Source organism: Apis laboriosa, unplaced genomic scaffold (genome assembly GCF_014066325.1).
Source record: "Apis laboriosa isolate Shangri-la unplaced genomic scaffold, ASM1406632v1 scaffold49_cov149, whole genome shotgun sequence".
Taxonomy (NCBI): domain Eukaryota; kingdom Metazoa; phylum Arthropoda; class Insecta; order Hymenoptera; family Apidae; genus Apis; species Apis laboriosa.
In genome coordinates this window covers 2006576-2029047 of record NW_025223500.1, presented here as the reverse complement: position 1 = coordinate 2029047, position 22472 = coordinate 2006576, and the positions used below count along the sequence as shown (strand labels likewise).

Here is a 22472-nt window from a genome sequence, read left to right as displayed (position 1 = left end):
ATTTCTTAATATTAGATGTTGATAAAACATTATATGCCTATTATACTGTACCTATAAGACATCGGCGAAGATTATGAGAAATATAAAATTTGCTATGATATAACAAATTCACAATAAACTGATTATTTATGCTCTAATAATGTTTTAATTTAAAATATTAAATTTTTATTTCATTATATAAAAAATAATTCTGATATTGAATATAACATGAAAATATATTGAAAATAAACAAAATTCTGAATATTTGATAGTAAGTATATTGATAAATAAAATATAGATAAAATTATAGACAAAATCTATAGTTCATTTGAAAATATAATATGGCATTCAATTGCTGAAATTAATGATATTTTTTATATTTAATTTTATTTATTATATTATTAATAATATTGAATAATTAAATCATTTTTAGTTTTTCACTAAATAAGTTTTATAAACTATTATATCTATAGCCGGACTATACATATCTATACTTATTATTACTTTATTATATGATATATATTTATACATATATATATTCTATATCTATATTACGTTACACATATCTATAAATATATATATACATGTACATATATATATTGTACTAAATAATGTACTGAAAATTGTATTAAATTGTAATGTATTAAATTTGACAATTCAAGACTATGTAATAGTAATAATGTGCAATTATATAATTATATAATAATATATTAAATATATATAGTAATTCTTAGTTTGATAAATGTGTGATTAGATACTTATATTGTATAATTATAAAAACACTTGATTATAATTTTTCTTGTTCATTTTTTTTTATTTCTTTGAAACCCTCGTCCAAAATATATAAAACAAGATTTATTTTTTTAAATATTGTATTAATTCTTAGTAATCCAATTCATAAATTTCCCAGCAGTTAGATCCAAATCTCTGCCACTTTCAACCTTATATTTAAAGATATCAAATTATATATTACATATGTATAAACCCATAAAAAATATAAATAATTAAAACTTTTATCAAAATAGTAATATGCTAAACATTTATTTTTAAAAAAAAGATGAAATTTTTATAAAAAAAGATGAAAATATTTTTGTTAGAATTTAGACAAAAATAACTTTTAGTTCGCCGAATTCTCAACATCAAATGGCAGCTTTATACAAATAATCGTAGATAATTTATATTATATGAAATTTTCACATAAGATTGAAAATTTCATAATTAAGATTTTTAATATCTTAATCTTTTAAATTTTTAATCTTTCTTAATCTAATAGCTGCAATGAATATTCTATGATATATTCTTGAAGGTTTTTTTCTGCGATTTCTACCAATGTTTCACTCATTTCCAAGAATTATAAAGTCTCAGTAATACGAGGATTTCACTTTCCTTCCAAACAATTTCTTTCCATTATAACAAAGAAAATGTTATAATAAAATTTCCACAAATATTTGTCACTTTATAATAATTGAATGTAAAGATATAATGTTGGTAAATTAATAGTAATAGTAACGAATTATTGATAATAATAGAAAATTAATGTTAAGATATTAAAAATAAGATGCATGGAAAAGTTAATAATAATAAGTGAACATAAATAAGTAAAAAAAGATTTTTTTCCCAGATAACCGATAACAACGTAATAATTCAAAAGGCATCAAATTATCATTCTGTAAGAATTTATCAACGATCCGTAGTTATGAATCACAAAAATACCGAATAGATTGTGCAAGTCATCGTGATGACCTTACGAATTGAATTGATATTCTAGAGAGTGCCGATTTTCACGGTTACTCTATACAGAAGAGTTGCGGTTAAAAAGAAAACCGCAATATCATTACGTACTCTGCTCGTGGATTGAATGAAATAGACGAAAGTATCTTCGGAGAGATATGGAATGCCTTTTGGCTGCCGCGTAAGCTGCATCGACGTCTTAAGAATCCATAAAGAACGGTTCCCCGCGCGCAGTGATACAATGTCAACGATTTAAAAGAGCATCACAACTAAAAGAATTTATTTTATCTTTTTATTTTTTAGTATTTTATAAAATATTAATAATTCTAGTAAAAAAGCTTTCTCATATACATACTTTGATCTTGAAATATGTTATAAAAGACGTAGTTTTACACAATTTTTTTCTATATATATAATCATCACTTTTAGTTTTTGATAGTGATAATGTACATATAAGAACTATCACTTTCTTTTATTAATATATTTAAGCTTCTATTATGATTAAGATCTGTATTTGGATCCGAATAATCGGTTTTGAATCTTCTATTAAATATAATGTTTTTTTTTTATTTAGATTCTAACTATGATTGAAATCTAAAATATAAAAAAGAATTTATTTATATTATATAATTTGAATCAATTGTCGATATCACTTATACAGCAATAAAAATAATAAAATTACACAGATAGAAAATTATATGAATTGAAGATAGATTTCATTTATTATACGAATTTAAATATTATATTTGAATATTTATAAAATAAGAATCTTTAATATTTGATATATTAAATTATATATTGGAAATTATATATTTAATAATTTAAGATTTATATAATTATATCATAATAATATATCATATCATAATAATATATAAAATGATATGAAATTATTCAACAAAATATATATATATATTAATTCTTTTAAATCTAATATATGTGATTTCCATTTTTCTTTATAATTTCGATACCGATGCATATTTCAAACCCTCGTCCAGACCACGTAGAACAAAATCGACTTTTTCGGGGGTGGCGTTAACTCCTAGCAATCCAATCCGCAAAACTTTTCCAACAGTTGGGCCCAAGCCTCTACTAATTTCAACCTTGTATCTAAAAAAATCACACTATATGTAATCACGGATAATCACAAAAAATTTAAAATTAAACGAAAAACATATGACATAAAGGCTTTAAAATAAAATAATATATATTACTTCATAAATGATAAATTGCGTTATTCTATAATCGGCAATTTATTATCCCCAAAGATATCAATAAATAAACGATTGCTTTGAAATTAATCTATCTTGTTCGATATCTAATTCGATATTCTTTTGCTGATATTTTTTCTTTTTTATATTCTTTTTTTTTTTATTTTTGCGTTTACTATTGTAAGTATGATTGATTGCACCATTTTCATTTTATATAGTTTTTTGCTGTTTTATAATTGAATGTTATTAAGTATTTCACTTTTTAAGTCAAAACAAATTAAAGTAATTTCATTATAACTTGAAAAAGAGACTTACTTTTCCATGGCTCGTTGAATAACAATTTTATCATCAACACCAGGTGGCAACTGTATAGATATAACCGTAGATAATTGATATTGTGGAATTTTTACGTAAGATTGAAGACCTCGTAATTCAAGACCCTTTCTTAATCTGACAGCTGCGGCAGCATGTCTGTTCCATAATGCTTGAAGACCCTCTTCTGCGATTTCTGCCAATGCTTCACGAAGACCATAAAGAAGTGTAGCACTCATAGTGTGATGATATACACGATCCTCATTTCCAAAACATTTCCAATAATTTCCAAGAATTGTAAGATCCCAATAAAACGAGAAAGGTTTTATTTTTCTTTCAAACAATTTCTTTCTAACAAAAATCATGAAATTGTTATAAACATTTGTCATTTTCTTTAATAAAATTTTGAAATGCCAATAAATTATTAATAATGAAGAATAAATATTAAGATAAGAGCAAAATGTTAGATATTACACATTAATTGACACAGAAATAATTTAAAAATTATATAGAAGAAAAGAAAAAAAAATGAATATAGATAAAAATAAGTTCTTTCTTGATACATTATGCATAATTAGAAATAACAAATTCGAAATCTATCAGAGTATCATATCAAATAAAAATTTATTAACGATTCACAGTTATGAATCACAGAACTATCGAATAAACCATGCTAACCATTCTGATGATTTGATTTAATTGATATTCTATACCCTTTTTCACATTTATACAGTACAAAAGATTGCGGTTAAAAAGAAAGAAAGGAAACCACGATGTGATTACGTACTCTGCTCGCGGACTAAAGGAAATAGGTGCAAGTCCTGGAGGGGCACCAATGGCTTTTTGGCTGCCCGCGTAAGCTGCATCGATATCCCAAGAATCCATAAAGAATGGCTCGCCACACAATGATGCAACCACATCAACGATAAGCAGAGCATTGTATCTAAAATAATTTATTTTATTCTTTTATCAATCTGTAATAAACAATTGATTTTATAATATAAATTATAAAATATTTATTTAATTTTATCTTTAATGTTTTAAAAAATATTTTATTATATCAATTTAATAAATATATTTTTAATAATTTTTCTTTGAAGAAATTTTGTAATTTTGTTTAAAAAGTGATTTTAAATTATATCTGTTTATAGAGATTTTTTAAATAGAATGCAATTAAAAAATTAAATGCATATTTTATAAACAAATATTCAATTGATAATAATAATAATAATATTTATAAAGAAATTTAAGAAAATACTTATGAATAACTTCACCAAAACCTTCTAATGGTTGTTTCACACCTGTGGAAGATTCAGCTTGGACCATAAAGACTACGACTGGTCTATGCTGTTCTAAAGCAATTTCTAATTCTTTCAATGTGACTCCTTTAGTGCATTCTGTTTCTAATAATTTTACCTATATTTTAAAATATGATTTATATAATTTATATAAAAATTTAAATCATGATATATTTTAATATTTTGAATTTTATTGTTTTTTAAAATTTATTCTTCTTGTATACATTTGCACCAAGTCGATTGGCCATACAAGCTGCTCGTTGACCCCAAATTCCACACTTGACAATGAGTACAGTTTCACCAGGTTCGAGTAAATTTGTTAAACAAGCCTCCATACCTCCATGACCTGATGCACTTAGTACCAAAGTGAGTCTATTATTAGTTTGAAAGATGTATTGAAGGCCTTCCTTAATTTCGTCCATTAACTATAAATAAAAACTATATTAACTGATTCTATTTTTATTCTTTAATAGTGTTATTTAAGCGAGGAAAATGAAATAATCACCATACAAAATTCTGGATGAAGATGCCCAAGAATTTGATTCTGTAGAGATCGAAGAACTCGTTTCGAACAATTAGTCGGTCCAGGACTCATTAAAGTTTTTATCGGCAATTGTAATTTAGTTCGAAGTATTTGAGGCGGTTCCTTATGAACTGCCAATTTGTTCCATTTATAATTCATCATATTAATTGATTTTTCTTTAAATTATTCTAAAAATTAGAAAAAAAATAATACTATAAATAAATAAATAATTTTTAAATTTTTAATAATTATTAAATTTGTTTAAAATCTTTAAAATAACAAATAATTCTGATTAATGCACTAATAATAAATTAATAAGAATATTACCATTATTATTGTAAGAACATTATTTTCAATTACTTCATTTAAATAAAATGTTTATTATATCATTTATAGAAAAATATATATATATAATATACTCATATTTTTTTTTTAATTTAATATATTATTTTCAAAAATATATTTTAATATTATTAAATATTTAATATGCTATAATAAAAAATTATGTAAGACATTTTATCTCAAAAGATATATTTTTTTCATTTTTTATCAAAAAGTAATATTATTATTTTTATATAATATAATTAATATAAAATTTTATATTATTAATATTATAATATTATATATAATATCTAAATTATAAAATATTATGCGAATCTATCACTCACAATTTGCACACCAGTCTTATTAAAGTAAGATTTCCAGTTGATAATTGAACCAGTGCTATGTATAGAAGTTTCTTTATGACTGAAGTGTTTTCTATTTAGATATAACTTACCACAGTTACAGTAAACTTGTGAAATCATGAAATACATTAGACTTCGATAAGCCGGGATAATTTTAGTTTATGTAACAAATCAGTGATGAAAGAAGCATTTCTTTAACATGATATCGTGACGATATTTGTCGTTTGAAACAAGAAATTTTCATTAATTAATTATGCAAAGATCATGCAATTATTGTTTTAATTATTCGAATGTTATAGGCATTATGTAGACAAGTTATTAATTTATATTAAATAGAAGCAATATTAAATAGAAGAAAATAGATAATGAACAAGACATTTCAAGATTTATGAAATTACTAATTGTGGCTGAATTGACATGAGAATACAAAGAAATCTTTTCATTGAAAGACGAAAATAGCTTAATACGTTATTGCGATTTGATAACCTCTTGAATATTATCGTAATTTACATAAATAAGTAAATTATTAATTGAATTATTATTAATGTGAATAAGAAATATTGCTAACTACACTTTTTCATGAATCAATCATAAAATATTATTTGGTTCATAATTGTGATGAAAATAATTTCTTTTATATGTATTCTTGATTGATATGCATTTCATTTATAACCTCACGAACTGTATTAATGTAGCATTTCTTTTAGAAAATATATAGATAGAAGTTAATATTAATATTATTATATTAATATTAATATAATAATACTAATAATCAAGAAAAATTTTTAAATATTTATTTTATTTTGTATAATTCTTTTAAATTTTTAAAAATATACTAATTATAAGATTATGGTTACGATATTATGTAATCAATGTTGGAAATACAAAAAACATAGATACAAAATATATATCATATTTTTACAAATATGATATAAATTCTGAGAAATAAGAATATAAATACTGTTATCATGAGTATTAAAAATACGATTATTTTTTATTTTCAAAGTCTATGTACGTATATATATGATTCCTATTATTATGCTTCTTTATTATCAATACTAAATAATATATATATATATATAAAGAAGAAACAAATTTTCTGTTACTTGAACAAACAAATGAAAATGCAAATTCATCGAGAGTCAAGTTTGGTTACTTGACATTGTCTTCTCCCACTATATTCTACCTAGCTCCCACCCACTTATCTCCTCTTTATCTCTCCATCTCTCTCATATTTCTCCAAGCATCACGTTTTCTTGTTTCGTTCGTTATTTTCTAGTTCTTTTGTTTTTCCTTTATTGGGGTTCCAATATTAAATTGTTGGTAATAAATACCTCTTCATGGACGTAAAATTGACTGAAATGATTGCAAAATTGAGAAGAAAAGACTAAGTGGTAAGAAGAGAATATAATAAATTTCCATCGGTACTTCAAAGCACTGTGATTGGTTTTTCGTTCGTGAGCGACCGAAGAGCAAACGCGCACGAATATGTGTGCGTCCATAAGTTAGCCTGTGTTCGTGATGGGTTCGAGTCTGGTGGTAACCGGACTACAGCATTCATACACGAACGAGAGATCGTGCGTGACTGGTCGGTCGGTTATAGCGGAGAGTGTGCGGTCGCGTCCGCGTGTACGTGCTTCTTAACCTGATCGTACATGTGCCAAGATTAGCGTGTATTGGGCGGGCGTGCACGTGCGCTACTGCAGCCGTATCTGTCTGTGTGCCACGCTCCCGGGCCAGGAGACAACGAAACAATGGAACGTCGTCGTCTCAAGTCCGAATAGCGAGGTGAGCGGGTGGATCGTACTTGGTTTGCTTGCTCGTTTGGCTCATACATCCATGGAACCGTGCATGAACGGGTACCGGGGATTTCTGAAGACGGTTTTCAGGCTCCCAGCTTCGAGAACCGCTTGCTCGTGACTGCCCCCTGGCGTACTTGTTTCTCAGTAGAGGCCAGACCGCGATCAAGGAGGAACGCTTTGTGTGTTGAGTTAGAGAGATTTGTAAAACGAAGAAATGTGTATTCATACTGCGAATGTTCGTTAACGCAAGTGTTTACTATTGTGTTCCGTTAAAAATTTTTTTATAAAAATTTCATCCATCACGATTTTAACATTTAATGATTTCAAGAAGGGTGTTTCTAAAGCGTGCGTGAGAACATCGATCGATACTGGATCATGGTAGCCAAGGAAACGCACGAATCTCCCAGAGCAAGGGTATATATATCTTTCCCTTAAGCAGTGTTTATCGCATGAAACAAATTTCATCATTATAAATCAATATCATTTGTTAATCTTCATTTCTTGAGAAAATATTATAATATGTGTCTCAGATCGTTCTAATTGTCGATTCGTTTTCATCGATGCGGTGGTTGAAGTGCTCGTTGAAAATTTGTCTTGATAGATGACTATCTATTTATACAAAGTCATGAAGTGTATCAGTGTACGTGATTTAAAAAATTTGTGCAATTGATGCGTTCCATTCGATTTGTGTCGTCGCCTCGTATTCTTTCGCTCCTTTCATCTTGAATTCCCTTCAACCATCCTGTACCTATCTTCGCTTTGCAATCTTCTCTTTCTGTTTTTGTCTCTATCTCCGTTTAACTCTCTCTTTGTCGCGCTTTTCTCTGCTCCATTCCTCAGTCGACCAGTCTCTCAAGGGGGCGTGCTTGGCCACATTCAACAATGAGCGAACGCAAAACTATCTAAGCACGAGGCGCGAACGAATGGTTCCCTGTGTTTTCTGCCTGTGTGTGGCCTAATCTTTGCTTCGTGAGTGTGTTTACGTTGTGAAACAGTCGTCGGATCTTTTTTTTGAATTTCAAATGGATTCACAACGGCCAATTACTTAACGAGATGAGGATTGACTTTTAAGCATACCTCTTCTCCGAACGGCAAGTATATTGATGTTATTATGTTATTATTCTTATTTTATTTTATTTCAAGTAGAGTTCTAGTTCTTTCACATCATGTTGTTTTCAGTATATGAAATCATTACTATCTATTAAGCAGTCTAATCGTTTCAATTAACAGTTTAAACGAATAGTCTTATCATCATTAAAAAAGATTATGAAGTTAAAAAAAAATATTCTAATAAATTCTAATAAATTCTTCATTAATTCTGTTATGATATTATTAAATTATTTTGTTATAATATATTAAATTATTTATTTGATTGATAATATTTCTTTCAAATAAATTTTGATTTTTTCAATATATAGATCATATCACGATATGTATATCAATTTTGACTCATAATCATTGAACCTATAGTATCATTTTTAGTATATATAGTATCATTTTCTTATTTCGAAATACCATTACTTATTTTATGTGTATTTGTGTACTGTATTGTGTGTACTATATTTTATAATAGATCGTTACGCGAAATGTTACAAGTTATGATCATGATTATTGAGAGAAATCAATAGATGATTTTTTTAATATAATCTTTAAATAATATTAGAAAATAATTGATTGATATAAAACCAAGTAATTGAGTGCAAATAGTAATCCAAAAATCAGATCTAATCACATTAGATACGCTTTGATTTCGAAAAGCTTCTCTTTCAGCTTAATTCAGGATGAAACGAAATAGAAACGTCGTCGTGACGCGTAAAAAGCTTTCCTTCCTATAGTAAAATTTTAGAAATGCATTTTTTTTGGCTAATCATAATGTGGAAGTCATTACACTTGCGATCAAGTATTTTCAGTATCACTTGAAATTCTCATTAATGATTCTTCATCGATATCATTTTGGATTTTTTAGATCCTATTCAAAAATACATATATATTCATGACGAGGCACGAGACATATCGGAAATAATATTTCAATATGAGAAATCATGTTTTATCGATAATATTATCAATATATCAAAATATGCAAAATATACAATGCAAAATGAAAAATGTATGAAATATATTTATGATATATTACGCAGTATTTTTTATAATATATATATTATATATATGTTAATATATTCTATATATTATACTATACGTATAATATATATTATATATATTTTTATAAAACTTATTTGTAAACAATCTGTATGTAGAAATTCTCATAGTTTATATAAAAAAATTTAAATGAACTTTTGAAATTTCAAATGTATAATATATTATTTGATATGTTATTATTTGACATTCAATTTAAACACTCTATGATGTAATTATTTTAATATAATTATTTTAATCTATTTAAATATTCTATTATTTGTTTTTCTATCGAAGAATTTAGTAAACAATACGAGCAAATTGATAATAATAGTGAATAGGAATAGGGAATATTGAATGAAAATGTTAATATTAGAGGCTTAATATTGTGACTACACGTAAACTTTATCACAAATATTTACAAGATAGGATTCCATTCTTCTGTCGATTCTTATCAAAAGAATAAATTCAACTAAGATCACGGTTTATAATGTAAGGAAACAATAACTGTTTGAAGTTCTTGAAAGTCACAAGAGCAACTATACAGACTACGTAATTAAAGCAAATATAATAATTTATTAAATTGATTAATATAAGACGGATATGGTGAATTTTTTTATAGAATTATTTTATTATATCATTATAATTTTTATTATAAAGGAAATGTTTGAAGAAATATTTTCATATAATTTAATATTTCCGTTAAATTTGACATAAAAAAAGTTAACCTAAATATTCAAATAAGCGTTATATTTGACATTGTAGTCAATATTGTATTGGTCAATGTAGTGAAATATTTTTATTGGTCTGTTATATATTCATATATTTAAATCTAGTAGATTTATACAAATTTTATATTAAAAGATGAATATTCAATACATATTTGAATGTTTCCAATTAATCACATTACCATAACGAAAGTCAATAAATATATTCAATATCGATACATTCGCGTTTAATGAACGAGTTAGAAATATGAAAACGAGAAAAAAGCAATATATAACCACCAGAGAAAAATATTTCAAGGTCTTGCTGTATAGCAATATACTGTTACCTACTATTTTCTTATTTTGTATGCATATAATTTGCCACTTCAATATCAATAATTTCGATCGATATGCTGATTGAAAAAATATTATGAATTCAACCAAATCATTTTACTAAATAATTATTAAGTAAGTGAAAATAGAAATTAATTGTTTATTATATAAGATATATTGTCTATTGCTTCTTCATTTTGATCTCTTCATTCTTATATATATGTATTTTATTATTTGAATATATTTCGCTTAATACAGACATTTTTTGATCTGTTACATTTTTCAAGAGAAATTTCATTCTAGAAATTTTGTGATTGTTATATTTTTTTATTTATTTCATTTTTTATATATATTCATATGAAATATCAAAATAGACAAAAGATTTGCCTTTTTTTGTAATCGTATTATCAATAATCATAAAATTTAAACTCATTCAAATATGATTATTTTTGGTAGATAATTCTCATTTAGATGTATATATATCAAGTAAGATAAATTTATTAAGGAAAGAATATTTCTTGCTTAAGCAAGTATTATCTATAATTTCTTGAATTGGGATTTTTACTGTCTTCTTGAGATCATCATTAATATTGGTAATTTCGAATGTTATTTTTTATTCTTTACATTTTTATAATATAATAAATATTATATCCGTATTTCTTCAAATTGATTATCGTGATAATCGATATCATTCTTCATGATAAACGAACTAATTAATTTCTCTCGTTATTATTGTAAGATGTAAAGAATACATTTATGTGAATGTTGCAAGTAACAACACGTTTATCTTGTTAGCTAAATCTCACACCCAGCAAACATTATTGCAAGTCTTTGCATGTGTTAACGCCGTTAGTAAATTATATACTGTATTTTGAATCTCAATCATCGAGTGCTTATAGCATCACATCTCACACCTGTCTTCTTTTTTTTTCTCTCTACAGGAGACATTGTATACGATCCAACATTTACCATGAGATTGTTTCTTCTTTTAATTTTGCCCCTCGTCTAGATGCACGAATCTGTTTACGAAGAAACTTCTTGAATAACTTTTAAAAATTTCTTCCATTTCTTATTCAAATATTCAAAACTTTTGCTCAATCATGAAGAAGAGAGATTGAACGTTAAAATTTCTTTTTTAAATTGTAAATGCTTTTATTTTCACTTTTATTTCATTTGCATTGAATGTAAGATTAATTCTTTTTTTTTTTCTAATTAGAAAATTTTTAAAGAGTTTTTAGAAATATTTAGATAATTGAATTTTATTCGCAGAAAGCATTATTATTCAATTACATATTTTCCATTGAAAATTGTTTTGAAAATCACACATACGCTCGTTGCATATTTTTGTGAATTATTTTTTAAAGAACAGATATGTAATAGATATGAATAGCAATGTAATAGATATGAATTTTTTTTATGATATTATATTTTGTTTTTATAAATTTACAAACAAATTAAATATTCATAGAATTCGTAAAAAGATGATTTAGCATAAAATCAAAATATAAGACAAATTGAGAATATTTATATACAATATTATGAGGTTATGTTTGTGGTTATAGATTTTAAAAGATATTTAATTTATTATTGGCATCGTTAAATAATCATAATAATTTTGAATTCGTTATTTAATTTCAGAATATTCAAATATATTTTAAAACTTAATTTGAATTAATAAGATAAGGATAAAGATATTGATACATTCTTTTTTCTTTAACCTTCAACTATTACATTGAGGTTATGTTTATAGTTATATGTATAAATTTCACGTGAAAAGATTAAATATGTATATACTTAATATTTATCGTTAGATTATAGACAATTACAATAGTTTTGATTTTTAAATTATTTGATTTTAGGATATTAAAGATCTAGGATATTAAAAAATATACATATGAAATAAGAAATATACATAGCATCTAAAAGTTTAAAATTACTTTTCATTTGTATTTAATATTGCTAATTTTCTTCTATTAATTTACAATTACAATTAACAGTTATAATAATTAAAATTAATTTTATTTACGTTATTTATTTTATAGTAAAATTATTAAATTAATAAAATTTTAATTTGATTTTTTTTAAATTAGTAGGTTTTATGAAATATGTTAGTAATTACACTCAATAAATAATGCAATTCAGCAATTCGTTTACTAAAAATTAGCAATAATGATAGCCGGTATGGTTTTTACAGAAATATCGAAAAACAATGAAAAAGAAGCGCATTAATTAGCCAATAATCGGAACGATGCATCATGGCTTCGTCTTTAGGGGGACCAGGAATGGCGTCGGGTGTTCCGACACCGCGAAGAGTCAACCTGGAGTTTCCACCACCTCCACCTTATCCACCGCCTCACAGTCAGGTATAATTTGCGGTATGCAATGTTATATATTGCAACATTTCTAAATCAATTCAATTTTTAATGAGTTATAAAATATATCTACTGAATTGCTTGAAATATTCTCATGTATAAATATGCATAATTTTATTTCTTTATGTAATACATATAAGATATAATATTGCTATAATTATATTAATTATATTAATTATAGCATNATATAATATAATATAATATATCTAGATGATGCTTATAATATATCTTATGCTCAATGAATTCTAATATATATTTATTTTTATTAAATATTTTATTAATTGATCAATTAATGAAAAACCAAATAAAAATATTTGAATTGATAAATAAATAATTAGATACAAATGACAACATTCTTATAATATTTATATTTCAAGTTTATTTAAGTTTATTCATATTTAAAGTAAAAATTAATATAATAATAAAAAAATATAAATGTAAATGTATAATTATATGTATAATTATAATGTGTAAATAATTTTACTTTACAAAATTTGATTTATCTCTGTGAAAAATATTTTTCATATATAATATTTAATATTACAATCTATTGTATTATACAATCTAATATATAAATAATTAATATAATTATATATTGTATAAATAATTTTAACAATTAAAAATTATTAAAAATATATTTCAAAAATTATATTGTTTAATATTGTAATTTATTATCATAAAAGTATTTTACTAATTATTTATAATACTTTACTAAATATTTATAACATTAGTTGTAACTATTTTTAAAAATAAAATTATGATTAAATAAAAATTATAATAACATTTTTCAAAGATTCCACAATATTTTAGTTAAAAATTAAAAATTTTATTTTTCGAAAATATATTATTATCATAACTTCCTGTTCAATCAATTATTATTATTATTATACTATTATTATTTATGAATTAATCATTATTTTCGTTTTTTTCAGATGGCTTGCACTGGATTAGTGGATCCTGGTCCTGTGGCGTCCGCAATGACGAATCCAACTCACCAGCATCCCCTTCAGGATTATTCGTATGCTTACTTCGAACCTGGTCCGAGTCGGCTGCACAGCACATATCCGGCGGAAGTGGGCCTGAATCGTGTACAGCAGCAGCAACAACAACAAGTGCGTCCGGATTCATTCAAAAGGCATACATACATGACACGATACGGCACGGAGGAGAATATTTACGAGGAGATATCGGAAATCAAGTGAGAAATTTATCATAAAAAGATAATTATTCAAAAATAATATCTCTCCAGTTAAAATTTAACATACCATAATTATGAAACTAAGATATTAAATATTAACTTAATAATATTTCAAAAAATCGAACTCATGAAAATCGAACATACAACAAATTCACGGAATTCAATGAATTTATCTCAAATTTATCAGGTTTCTATTTCCTTTCGTGAAAATCTATCTTTGAGTATTATTATTTCATGCCAGGAAAATGGTGTTTGCTTTCAAAGGAAGACTAAAGGCTTCTTACGGTCGATAGGAACGCTCGTTGTTGATTGGCGCGGTAGAATTATGTTTCATTCAATCTAAATGGTTGATGAATACGCACGTTCATTTGCCTCGATGCGAAGTGAACTTCAAGTCAAACGCATGCGCACAATTCAAGTGGAATGGACGAATCCCTTCTCCTTTTTGATCACTTGGTACGATTCGGCGTACCATATTCACCGGATGCCATGCGATTTAACGATTACAGTCGTAAACAATAAAAAAACAAGAAGAAAAGATTGTCACGAACGTGCAATTGCATTCAAGAACATGAGTCACGCATGGGGATAACACGAATACTTATCTATTCAGATTAAATTCGATCTTCGAGTAAATTGTTGGGTGTCTCGCAAAAAATTCAACGGTTTTGCTGTTTTGAATGGAATGTTTTTGATTGGATATCGCAAATTGGAGGAACATTGACAGGTTTTTGAACAGGTTTTTTCGCTAATAATATAAAAATTGAAATATTCATGTTTATTATAAATATTTTGTTATAATATTATATAGATTAATCATTTAAAAAATGGACGCATTCATAATTTTGATGATATTTAAATATATTGTAAAAAATAATTTTTTCCCTTTTTATATAATATGATAATCCATCGACTTAATTTTTTTAGATGTTTATAGTTATCATTAAATTAAATTTTGCCTATATATGTGTGCTGATAGCAGCGTATGATCAAGTGCCAAGCTATTTTACAATGATCGAATAAAATAAATGAATAGAATCTAATTATTATCTTTTCTTTATAGTTTATATAAACGAAGATTGGATAAATTTTATTCCATACTGCGTTCACAACTGCGTAGACATCGCTATAAAAATCTAATTGTAACTTCGATCGATCGTAAATTATCCAAGCTCGTAATACACTACATTGAATAATAATAGTTAGATTGATACTAAAATAAAATTTTTAAAAACATTTTTTATAGCTTTGCATATAAAGTTATGTAATGGAGTTTGTATATTTTAAATTCATGAAATGTAATACAGAGATAAAAAATCAAAACTGATAGATGAAAACTGATCATCAGGCAAGTGAAATTTCAGTTATGCTTGTATTGTATTACAAATATAGGCAGAATTAAATATAATATAATTGTATATAGTTTTTACCAAATATCTTAAAAATAAAGATTGTATAAATGGTATACATAAAAAAAGTTGTTTAAAATAATATTTTTTACTATATATATTTCAAAATTATTAAAATCGGTGAAAGAGTTAATCGCCAGATTTACTATATCTTTTATTTTATTTGATAAATTTGAAATTTGTTATCAAATTATATTATATTTAATTACAATGAAATTTAGAATATTGATTTATATAAGTTAGTAAAAATATATATATATATATATATATAAAATATTCTTTTATACATCTAATTATTTTATGTATAAACATTAATAATTTTGGCATATTTAATTTACAAAATTAAATTACGAATAACTGTTGAGTATAATCATCGTTTATCCAAATGCTTATACGATATCATATATATTGTAAATGCAAGAGAGAAGCGTTCGTAAATACTAATGGAGAACTCGAATTCATTAGCAGACAATGTCATCGAGCGTTGCATGGTTCGAGAAGATCCCTGGTGGCGGAGGAAGTGCGACGTGTTCAGTCACGGCATCGTCGAGTATTAGGAGAATTGAACCTGAGCGTAGAGGCGATGTTAATGCCCACAGTGGTCGATAACAACAACGAGGATGAAGCACAGGATCAACGCGGAGCATCTACGGAGGAACTGTTATCCTCGGTCAGTCCCACTGATGACCTCCTTTCGCCTGTTGGCTGTGACATGGATAGCGGCTTCAGTGGAAGCTCCAGTGCAAGTTACAGGTTGATAGAAAAACATTATACTTATGCATACAGTTGGTAAAAATTGCATATGGCATATATCAATTCTTTGTGCTTACTCTTTATGCTTTATTTTTTATTTATATATAATTATATATATATATTTTTTATTATGAATAGTTATTTTTTCATAATTCTTACTTATAATTTGCAGATTATTCTTGAAGATATTATTTATATATATTTGGAAACAATCTGGAATGAATATCATTTTGAATCATTTTTTCTTATTGATAAAGATATATAATTGTTGTTAAATGCAATATTTGTGCAATATTTAAAATACATTTTAATGCATAGATATTGTCATTTGAATCATTCTTTTTCTTATTTTAAAATACATAACAATGATGCTCTCCTAATATAATTAAATTTGATAATATATTATAATAGAGTAACTTATATTAATGAAAAATCATAAAAAAAATAATATATTAAACAAATTATCTGTTATTATTTTTGCTATTCATAAAACATTTTTTCATTAATTATTCAAATAGATTTTTATTTGTAACTTGTTGAATCTTTTCTTATATTACATATAAGTACATATTCAAAAACAGGGATCATTAATAAAAAGAAAAAAATACAAAAATAAAAAAAAATTAAATTTCTATAAATTTTTTATTTGTACTTTTAAGCAACTTGTCTTTTCTGAGTAATCTGAAATTAATAAATCTAAAAAAAATAAAAAAATATAAATAACTAATGAACCTAAAGAAAAAGAAAAAGAAATCTAAAATTTCTATTGTTATTTGTTCAGGTCTGGACTAGGATCGTTGAGGAGAGGAATGGGTAAGACTAGTACTCCGGAATTAGCAGGCGGGCAACGTAAAACGAAGGCGGTTATGATCTGGAAAAAGGGTTGGAAAGGTTGGAAAAAACTGCATTCTTTCGGAAACAATAGCAACAAGACTGGTGAGTCATTTCTCGTTTTTGTATTGTATATTTTAGACTTATTGTTTAACTATTATAACATAAAAATGCCTTTATGTAATATTTTTAACACTTGAGTTTAGAATAGTTAAATCTCTACATATTAAAGTTTATATAAGTTTCTATAAATCTATTTCTATTGCTACTGTTTCTGCAATTCGAAGTTTAAGTACAATTATGCAAGATATCAGAAAGCAATTATTCAATATTATCTCTTCTTTCAATTATAAGAATTACATCAAATAACATAAGATGATTTAAGTTTTTTATTCGCTTATATATGAAAGCATTTTTTGTCGATTTTATGATTATATTTATTTTTTATTATTAAAAATTGAATTTCTTTTTCATTCTTTTTAAATTATTATAAGTAGTATTAGGAAATTATTAAGCTTCATATGGGAAAGTTTTGATATATTAAATTTTTATTTTTTCATCATTCATTTGTAATAATTTTTTTTTTTTTTTTAACTTTTTTAATCCGCTTTTTTTTAGAGATTTAACTGTACTTCCAAAACATTTTTATTTCATATATATATATATGCATATTATTGTATCAAATATTAGATAGAAATAATTGAAAAAAATAATAATAAGCGATCGTAACGATGAACAATAATTTAAAGTTCGTTTGAGTTCTTTTTCCTATCGATTATCTTGACTATAATAAATCGTCGGTACAATGAAAGTGCAAGCTATGGTCAAGCTTCGGTCACGAGGTATTCATGGTCGGAAATTAATTATACTCGGCTATAGCTGCGTTAAAAATTCTCGTTGTGCGACTCTCGACTATCGTGCTGCGAATACGAAACCTGTAACAGCAAGAAATGGAAGTATATAGAGAGTGAGAGAAATATTCAGAAATGCCACTCCTTTTTTATGAGTTCTTTGAAAAGAATGCAAGAGAATTAGCACTTTCATTTATATGAAATAATATTCTAGAAGCGAAATGTCAAGGAAGTTAGCAAGGCTTTGGATTCGATTCTGTATATTTCATTTTTTAAATTCAAATAAAATAAGAATTATCAGAAAAGGTTTTAAAATTATAGTAATATTGTTACAAAGTATTGCTGTTAATAATTAAATTACATAAATAGAATTATTATAATATTTTAATTAATATATTATAATACTAATTTAATATAGTATATTAGTGTATTAGTATATTAATTATATCAATTGAATTTTTTAATATTAGTTTCGATCGGCAAATGATATTACATAAGTATGATTACACGTATTCAATAGCATAAATGAATATAATGAATATTTTCATTGTTCATATATCAATGATAAATGTAGTTTGAGATATACATAATATACGTGTTGTTTATATTAATGCTAGACTAAACAACGTTTAAAATACTGCCCAAACAATGAAAATGTTTGATGAATGAAAAATAATTTTCTAAGAAATGAGTATAGCTGATAATTTCGAACGTTATACATCATTGATGCGATATATTGCAAAACACAACTTCAATCTCGATCAATCCTCTTGGTGAATCATGTTCAGAGGCCCATCGAACACCTTTTATGCATTCGTATCACGGCCCTTTGTCGCGCATAACTGCACAAGTATGCGCAGGCCTTTCTTTCATGGGAACACTGCCCTCTCTCGGACTATGACGCAAGCGTTTAGTCCCATACACTCGTGTGCATTTGGCGCACGAACCGAGTTAATTATTGGTACTTGGAACGGGTCAGCCTTAGGGTCATTCGGTGGAGAAGCAGATGCGAGACCACGTGCACACCCAACTTATTGCCTCTGTCTTTCTCACTCTCATATTCTTCCCACTACGATCTCTCTTTTTCTCTTTATATCATCTCTGCCTCTATTTTCATCTTTCTTTCACTTTTTACACGTTTGAACGATAGTTTCGCTCTTATATGCTCTTCAGATTTTTGACCATCCGATTTAATTCATCCTTAAAAATTAATTTGCTTAAAATATAAAATAAAATTAAACTTGATAAAAATATGGAAATTTCTATATATAGTAAGATATTGGATTAGTTTCGTTTCTAAAATAATAATTTAAAGTGAATATTTCGCAATTTGTTATTTTTTTTTAAGTTATTTTTCCTATTTTATATGTTAAGATAAAACTATTGAAATTTTTTTAAAATTTGCAAACATCTAAAGATATTTTTATTCTTTAATATTGTATAAAGTCAAGAATAAAACATTATTTTTTCGATAAGATTCATTTTTTACACTACAATGATCGATAATCGAAAGAAATCGTAAACAAAGAATTCTGTGCATAGGGCAGGTGTTCAGAAAAGAACAATCTCTTAAACACTTGACCATATGGTTTCCGGAATCCCGCTATTCTCAAGAGACCTAGGCCTACCCTAATCTCTAGACAGAACCTCGAGGACACTCGTCCCGCGTAGAACAATACCAGCTTTGTGGTGACCGGATGTTACGAGTTTTCTCGGAATTTCAAGGTGAAGTCGACGAACTCCACAATCGTGAAGAATATGTCCGAGAACTGTAATTTGAATATTTGAATATTTAAATTATTTCTCGAATTCTCCTTGTCCGGTGTATATATACCTATACATACATATATATATTGTCAATTTGACAAAAGAATAATAAATCTTGAATTATCAATTTTGAGAACATAAATATTAGATTTATTAGATATTCTTAAATAATTAGATTTTAATTTGAATTAAAAAATGTTTTGAGCAATTTTTTCCTTTATAATTGATCTTTAGTTTTCAAGTTATTCATTATTTAGTACTATTACTATTAAAAATCGGTGAAAAAGAAATTAATCGGCAGATTGATTCAATGAAAAATAAATTAAATCAATATATTTCATTGAAAGTTTAATATATATAAATAAATATTGGATATTTATATATTGGATACTAGAAAAGTAAAATTAAATTTTATGCTGTCTTCCAACTTTAAACAAAGATTAAAATCATATCTCAGATTTCGTTATGAATGGAAGACATTTTGCTACAGTCACGCTTGAACACTCATGCGGCAAAACGTGTAAGATTTCCAACGAAAAAACAAGCTTTCTTAAATACAATAATCTATTTGTTCCGCAATAGTAATAGCAATAGCAATTGTTTCACTGAAAGGAATACGAAATTTTTTTGATGAAGAGTAAAGTATAAAATATAAGTTGAAAATATTATTAATCAATTGATAACATTATGTCTGGAAAGACAAGATTCTTTCTTTCCTCTTTTTATATTTTCAATAAGATCAACATGCATCATTCGCTATATAATCTATTTATTTTCTTCATCGCGTTTTGTACTCGAAGATCTCGATCGTTTCATGACTTGAGATCATCACGATATGATACTACCAACTGATATCTTCGCGACTTTCTCAGCAACTTCACGCGATTTTTCTTGTTATCATTCATTGTCTTCTCTTCTCGACGCGACATATAACCTTTCATATAACCTAACTAAATCTTTCGAGCAATTCTAACATCTCTGACGTCACTTTCTCAATCGTTAGCTTCGAGGCATGTAATAATCACATAATAAAGATATTCCTCATATCTCGTTTTCTCATAGCAGAATTTTTGTTTGTCTGCTTGGAAAATATAACATTTTCAAAGATAATAAATTACATATAAAAAAATTTAAAAAAACTAATAAATTATTTTTAATCGTAAAAAAACAAAATATCTCATAATAATTAGACAGAAGAGACTTTTTTATTTACAATTGTCATTTAATTTATTCATTAAACAATAGATTATTCAACTATTTTTATCTATCAAAAATTCTATTTTTCAATGTTATAATCAAATTATAACCTAAACTATATAACATAACCTAAAACTCAATATGCATTTTATCTATATATTGATGAAAATCTAACGAACGATAAACATATTTTATTGGCTGTGTTTGGAATTATCTGTGGTAAAAGTTTTTTGCTAATATCTTGGAAATTAAAGACGAACAGCGCTTATATCTATAGGGAAAAGTTATTCAATTCTATTGACACTCGTAACACATTTCAAAATCATTGATATGTATCTTTCGCTCATACTTTTTGTATTTTGATTGAACAATTAATGCCACGTGTCTTTAATCTTTATTCCGGAAATGAATCGCTGATTCGATGCTCAATTTCCGGATTAGATTGAACCGGAAACGCGTTTACAAACGAGGTGGGTTCTTCCGGTGTCGACGAGACGTAAAGGAATTCGTGTGGATCGATGTACTCGTTGTCGATCAATGTAATACCTTGATCCAAAGATTTCATCGATTGTATTATAAAATGACCATGTTTCCATGTATCAAATCTTTTAATAGATCGGTAAACAAATGCATAATCGACGGGGGATTATCAATGTTATGATTTTACATACATGATATATACATTTATTTTTTTCTTTTCATCCCAATAATTTTTAATAATTTGTATAAAAATAACTTGTATAAATAATATATTGGTTTTTTTTGTTTTTTTAACATGCAAAATTGATATTTAAATTAGGATTAGGAAAATCTATTAAGGATTAATTGAATTCGAACGATATTCAGGAAATATTTCTATAATTTTGAATATACTGCATATGTAAATTTTGCAAGATTGTAATTTATAAATGGAATTGATCATTTTAAGATTTAATATTTATTAATTATTGAATGTGAAAATTAAAAGAAATTGGAAAATAAGAATAAAATGTAACTTATTGTTAAAAAGTTATTATATATTATTAAATAACTATTAATTAATATTTCCTTTAATCTATCTACTATCAAACTATCTACAAATCAAAATTTTCATGTCTTATTTTAAAAGTTTTATTAAGAAATGTATGTTATACAGAAAACTCGATTAACATTAGAATTATTGATCTTAATAAATATTTAAATATTTATTAAATTAATATATAAATAATGACATAATTAAAATATTATAAAAATAAGTATATAATATATTTGTATTTCTATAAAATAAAATATTAATTTTGCCAAGGATATCGTATAAAATAAAATATATATAATATTATAATCGTCGAAATAGAAAATATGAAATTCTTAATTTTAATTTTAGTTTAGTAGTTTCAGTATTA

At 25.6% G+C, this 22472-nt stretch overlaps 2 protein-coding genes across 8 annotated transcripts in view; one reads left to right on the top strand and one right to left on the bottom strand.

The window, feature by feature from the left end:
- Positions 1–703: 703 nt before the first annotated feature.
- Positions 704–6039, bottom strand: LOC122716903 (alanine--glyoxylate aminotransferase). Of its 2 annotated transcripts, XR_006347118.1 has the most exons (9): positions 5720–6039; positions 5034–5239; positions 4753–4953; positions 4489–4646; positions 4018–4173; positions 3234–3581; positions 2679–2817; positions 2066–2304; positions 704–1979 (listed from the first exon to the last, which is right to left on the bottom strand). XR_006347118.1 is itself a non-coding variant. In XM_043940410.1 (8 exons), exons 2-8 carry the CDS (start codon positions 5211–5213, stop codon positions 2281–2283), a joined length of 1206 nt encoding a protein of 401 aa, XP_043796345.1. In that variant the 5' UTR covers positions 5214–5239; positions 5720–6039; the 3' UTR covers positions 2018–2280. The 2 variants fall into 2 exon arrangements, 1 of the variants encoding a protein (XP_043796345.1); XM_043940410.1 differs by lacking the exon at positions 704–1979 and having other exon boundaries at positions 2018–2304.
- Positions 6040–7379: 1340 nt separating this feature from the next.
- LOC122716901 (rho guanine nucleotide exchange factor 10) overlaps positions 7380–22472 on the top strand; it is a 38770-nt gene continuing 23677 nt past the window's right edge. The window contains exons 1-6 of one of the 6 annotated variants that reach the window (XM_043940400.1): positions 7738–7953; positions 8380–8630; positions 12907–13075; positions 14017–14282; positions 16157–16444; positions 17226–17380. In XM_043940400.1, coding sequence (XP_043796335.1) covers positions 12968–13075; positions 14017–14282; positions 16157–16444; positions 17226–17380 — 817 coding nt within the window. In that variant the 5' untranslated portion in view covers positions 7738–7953; positions 8380–8630; positions 12907–12967. Of the gene's footprint in view, positions 7526–7737; positions 7954–7998; positions 8631–12906; positions 13088–14016; positions 14283–16156; positions 16445–17225; positions 17381–22472 lie in introns of those variants that run through there. The other 5 variants (XM_043940403.1, XM_043940399.1, XM_043940402.1 and 2 more) reach the window with 5 other exon arrangements.

What these genes read in the sequence shown, in the direction of transcription:
- LOC122716903 (XM_043940410.1), bottom strand. Translation starts at nt 5,213, where the DNA reads ATGATGAATTATAAATGGAACAAATTGGCAGTTCATAAGGAACCGCCT. An exon ending in TTCATCCAGAATTTTGTATG is followed by an intron (nt 4,954 to 5,033) that starts GTGATTATTTCA and finishes TTTTATTTATAG; the next exon opens with TTAATGGACGAAATTAAGGA. An exon ending in CCAATCGACTTGGTGCAAAT is followed by an intron (nt 4,647 to 4,752) that starts GTATACAAGAAG and finishes TTTAAAATATAG; the next exon opens with GTAAAATTATTAGAAACAGA.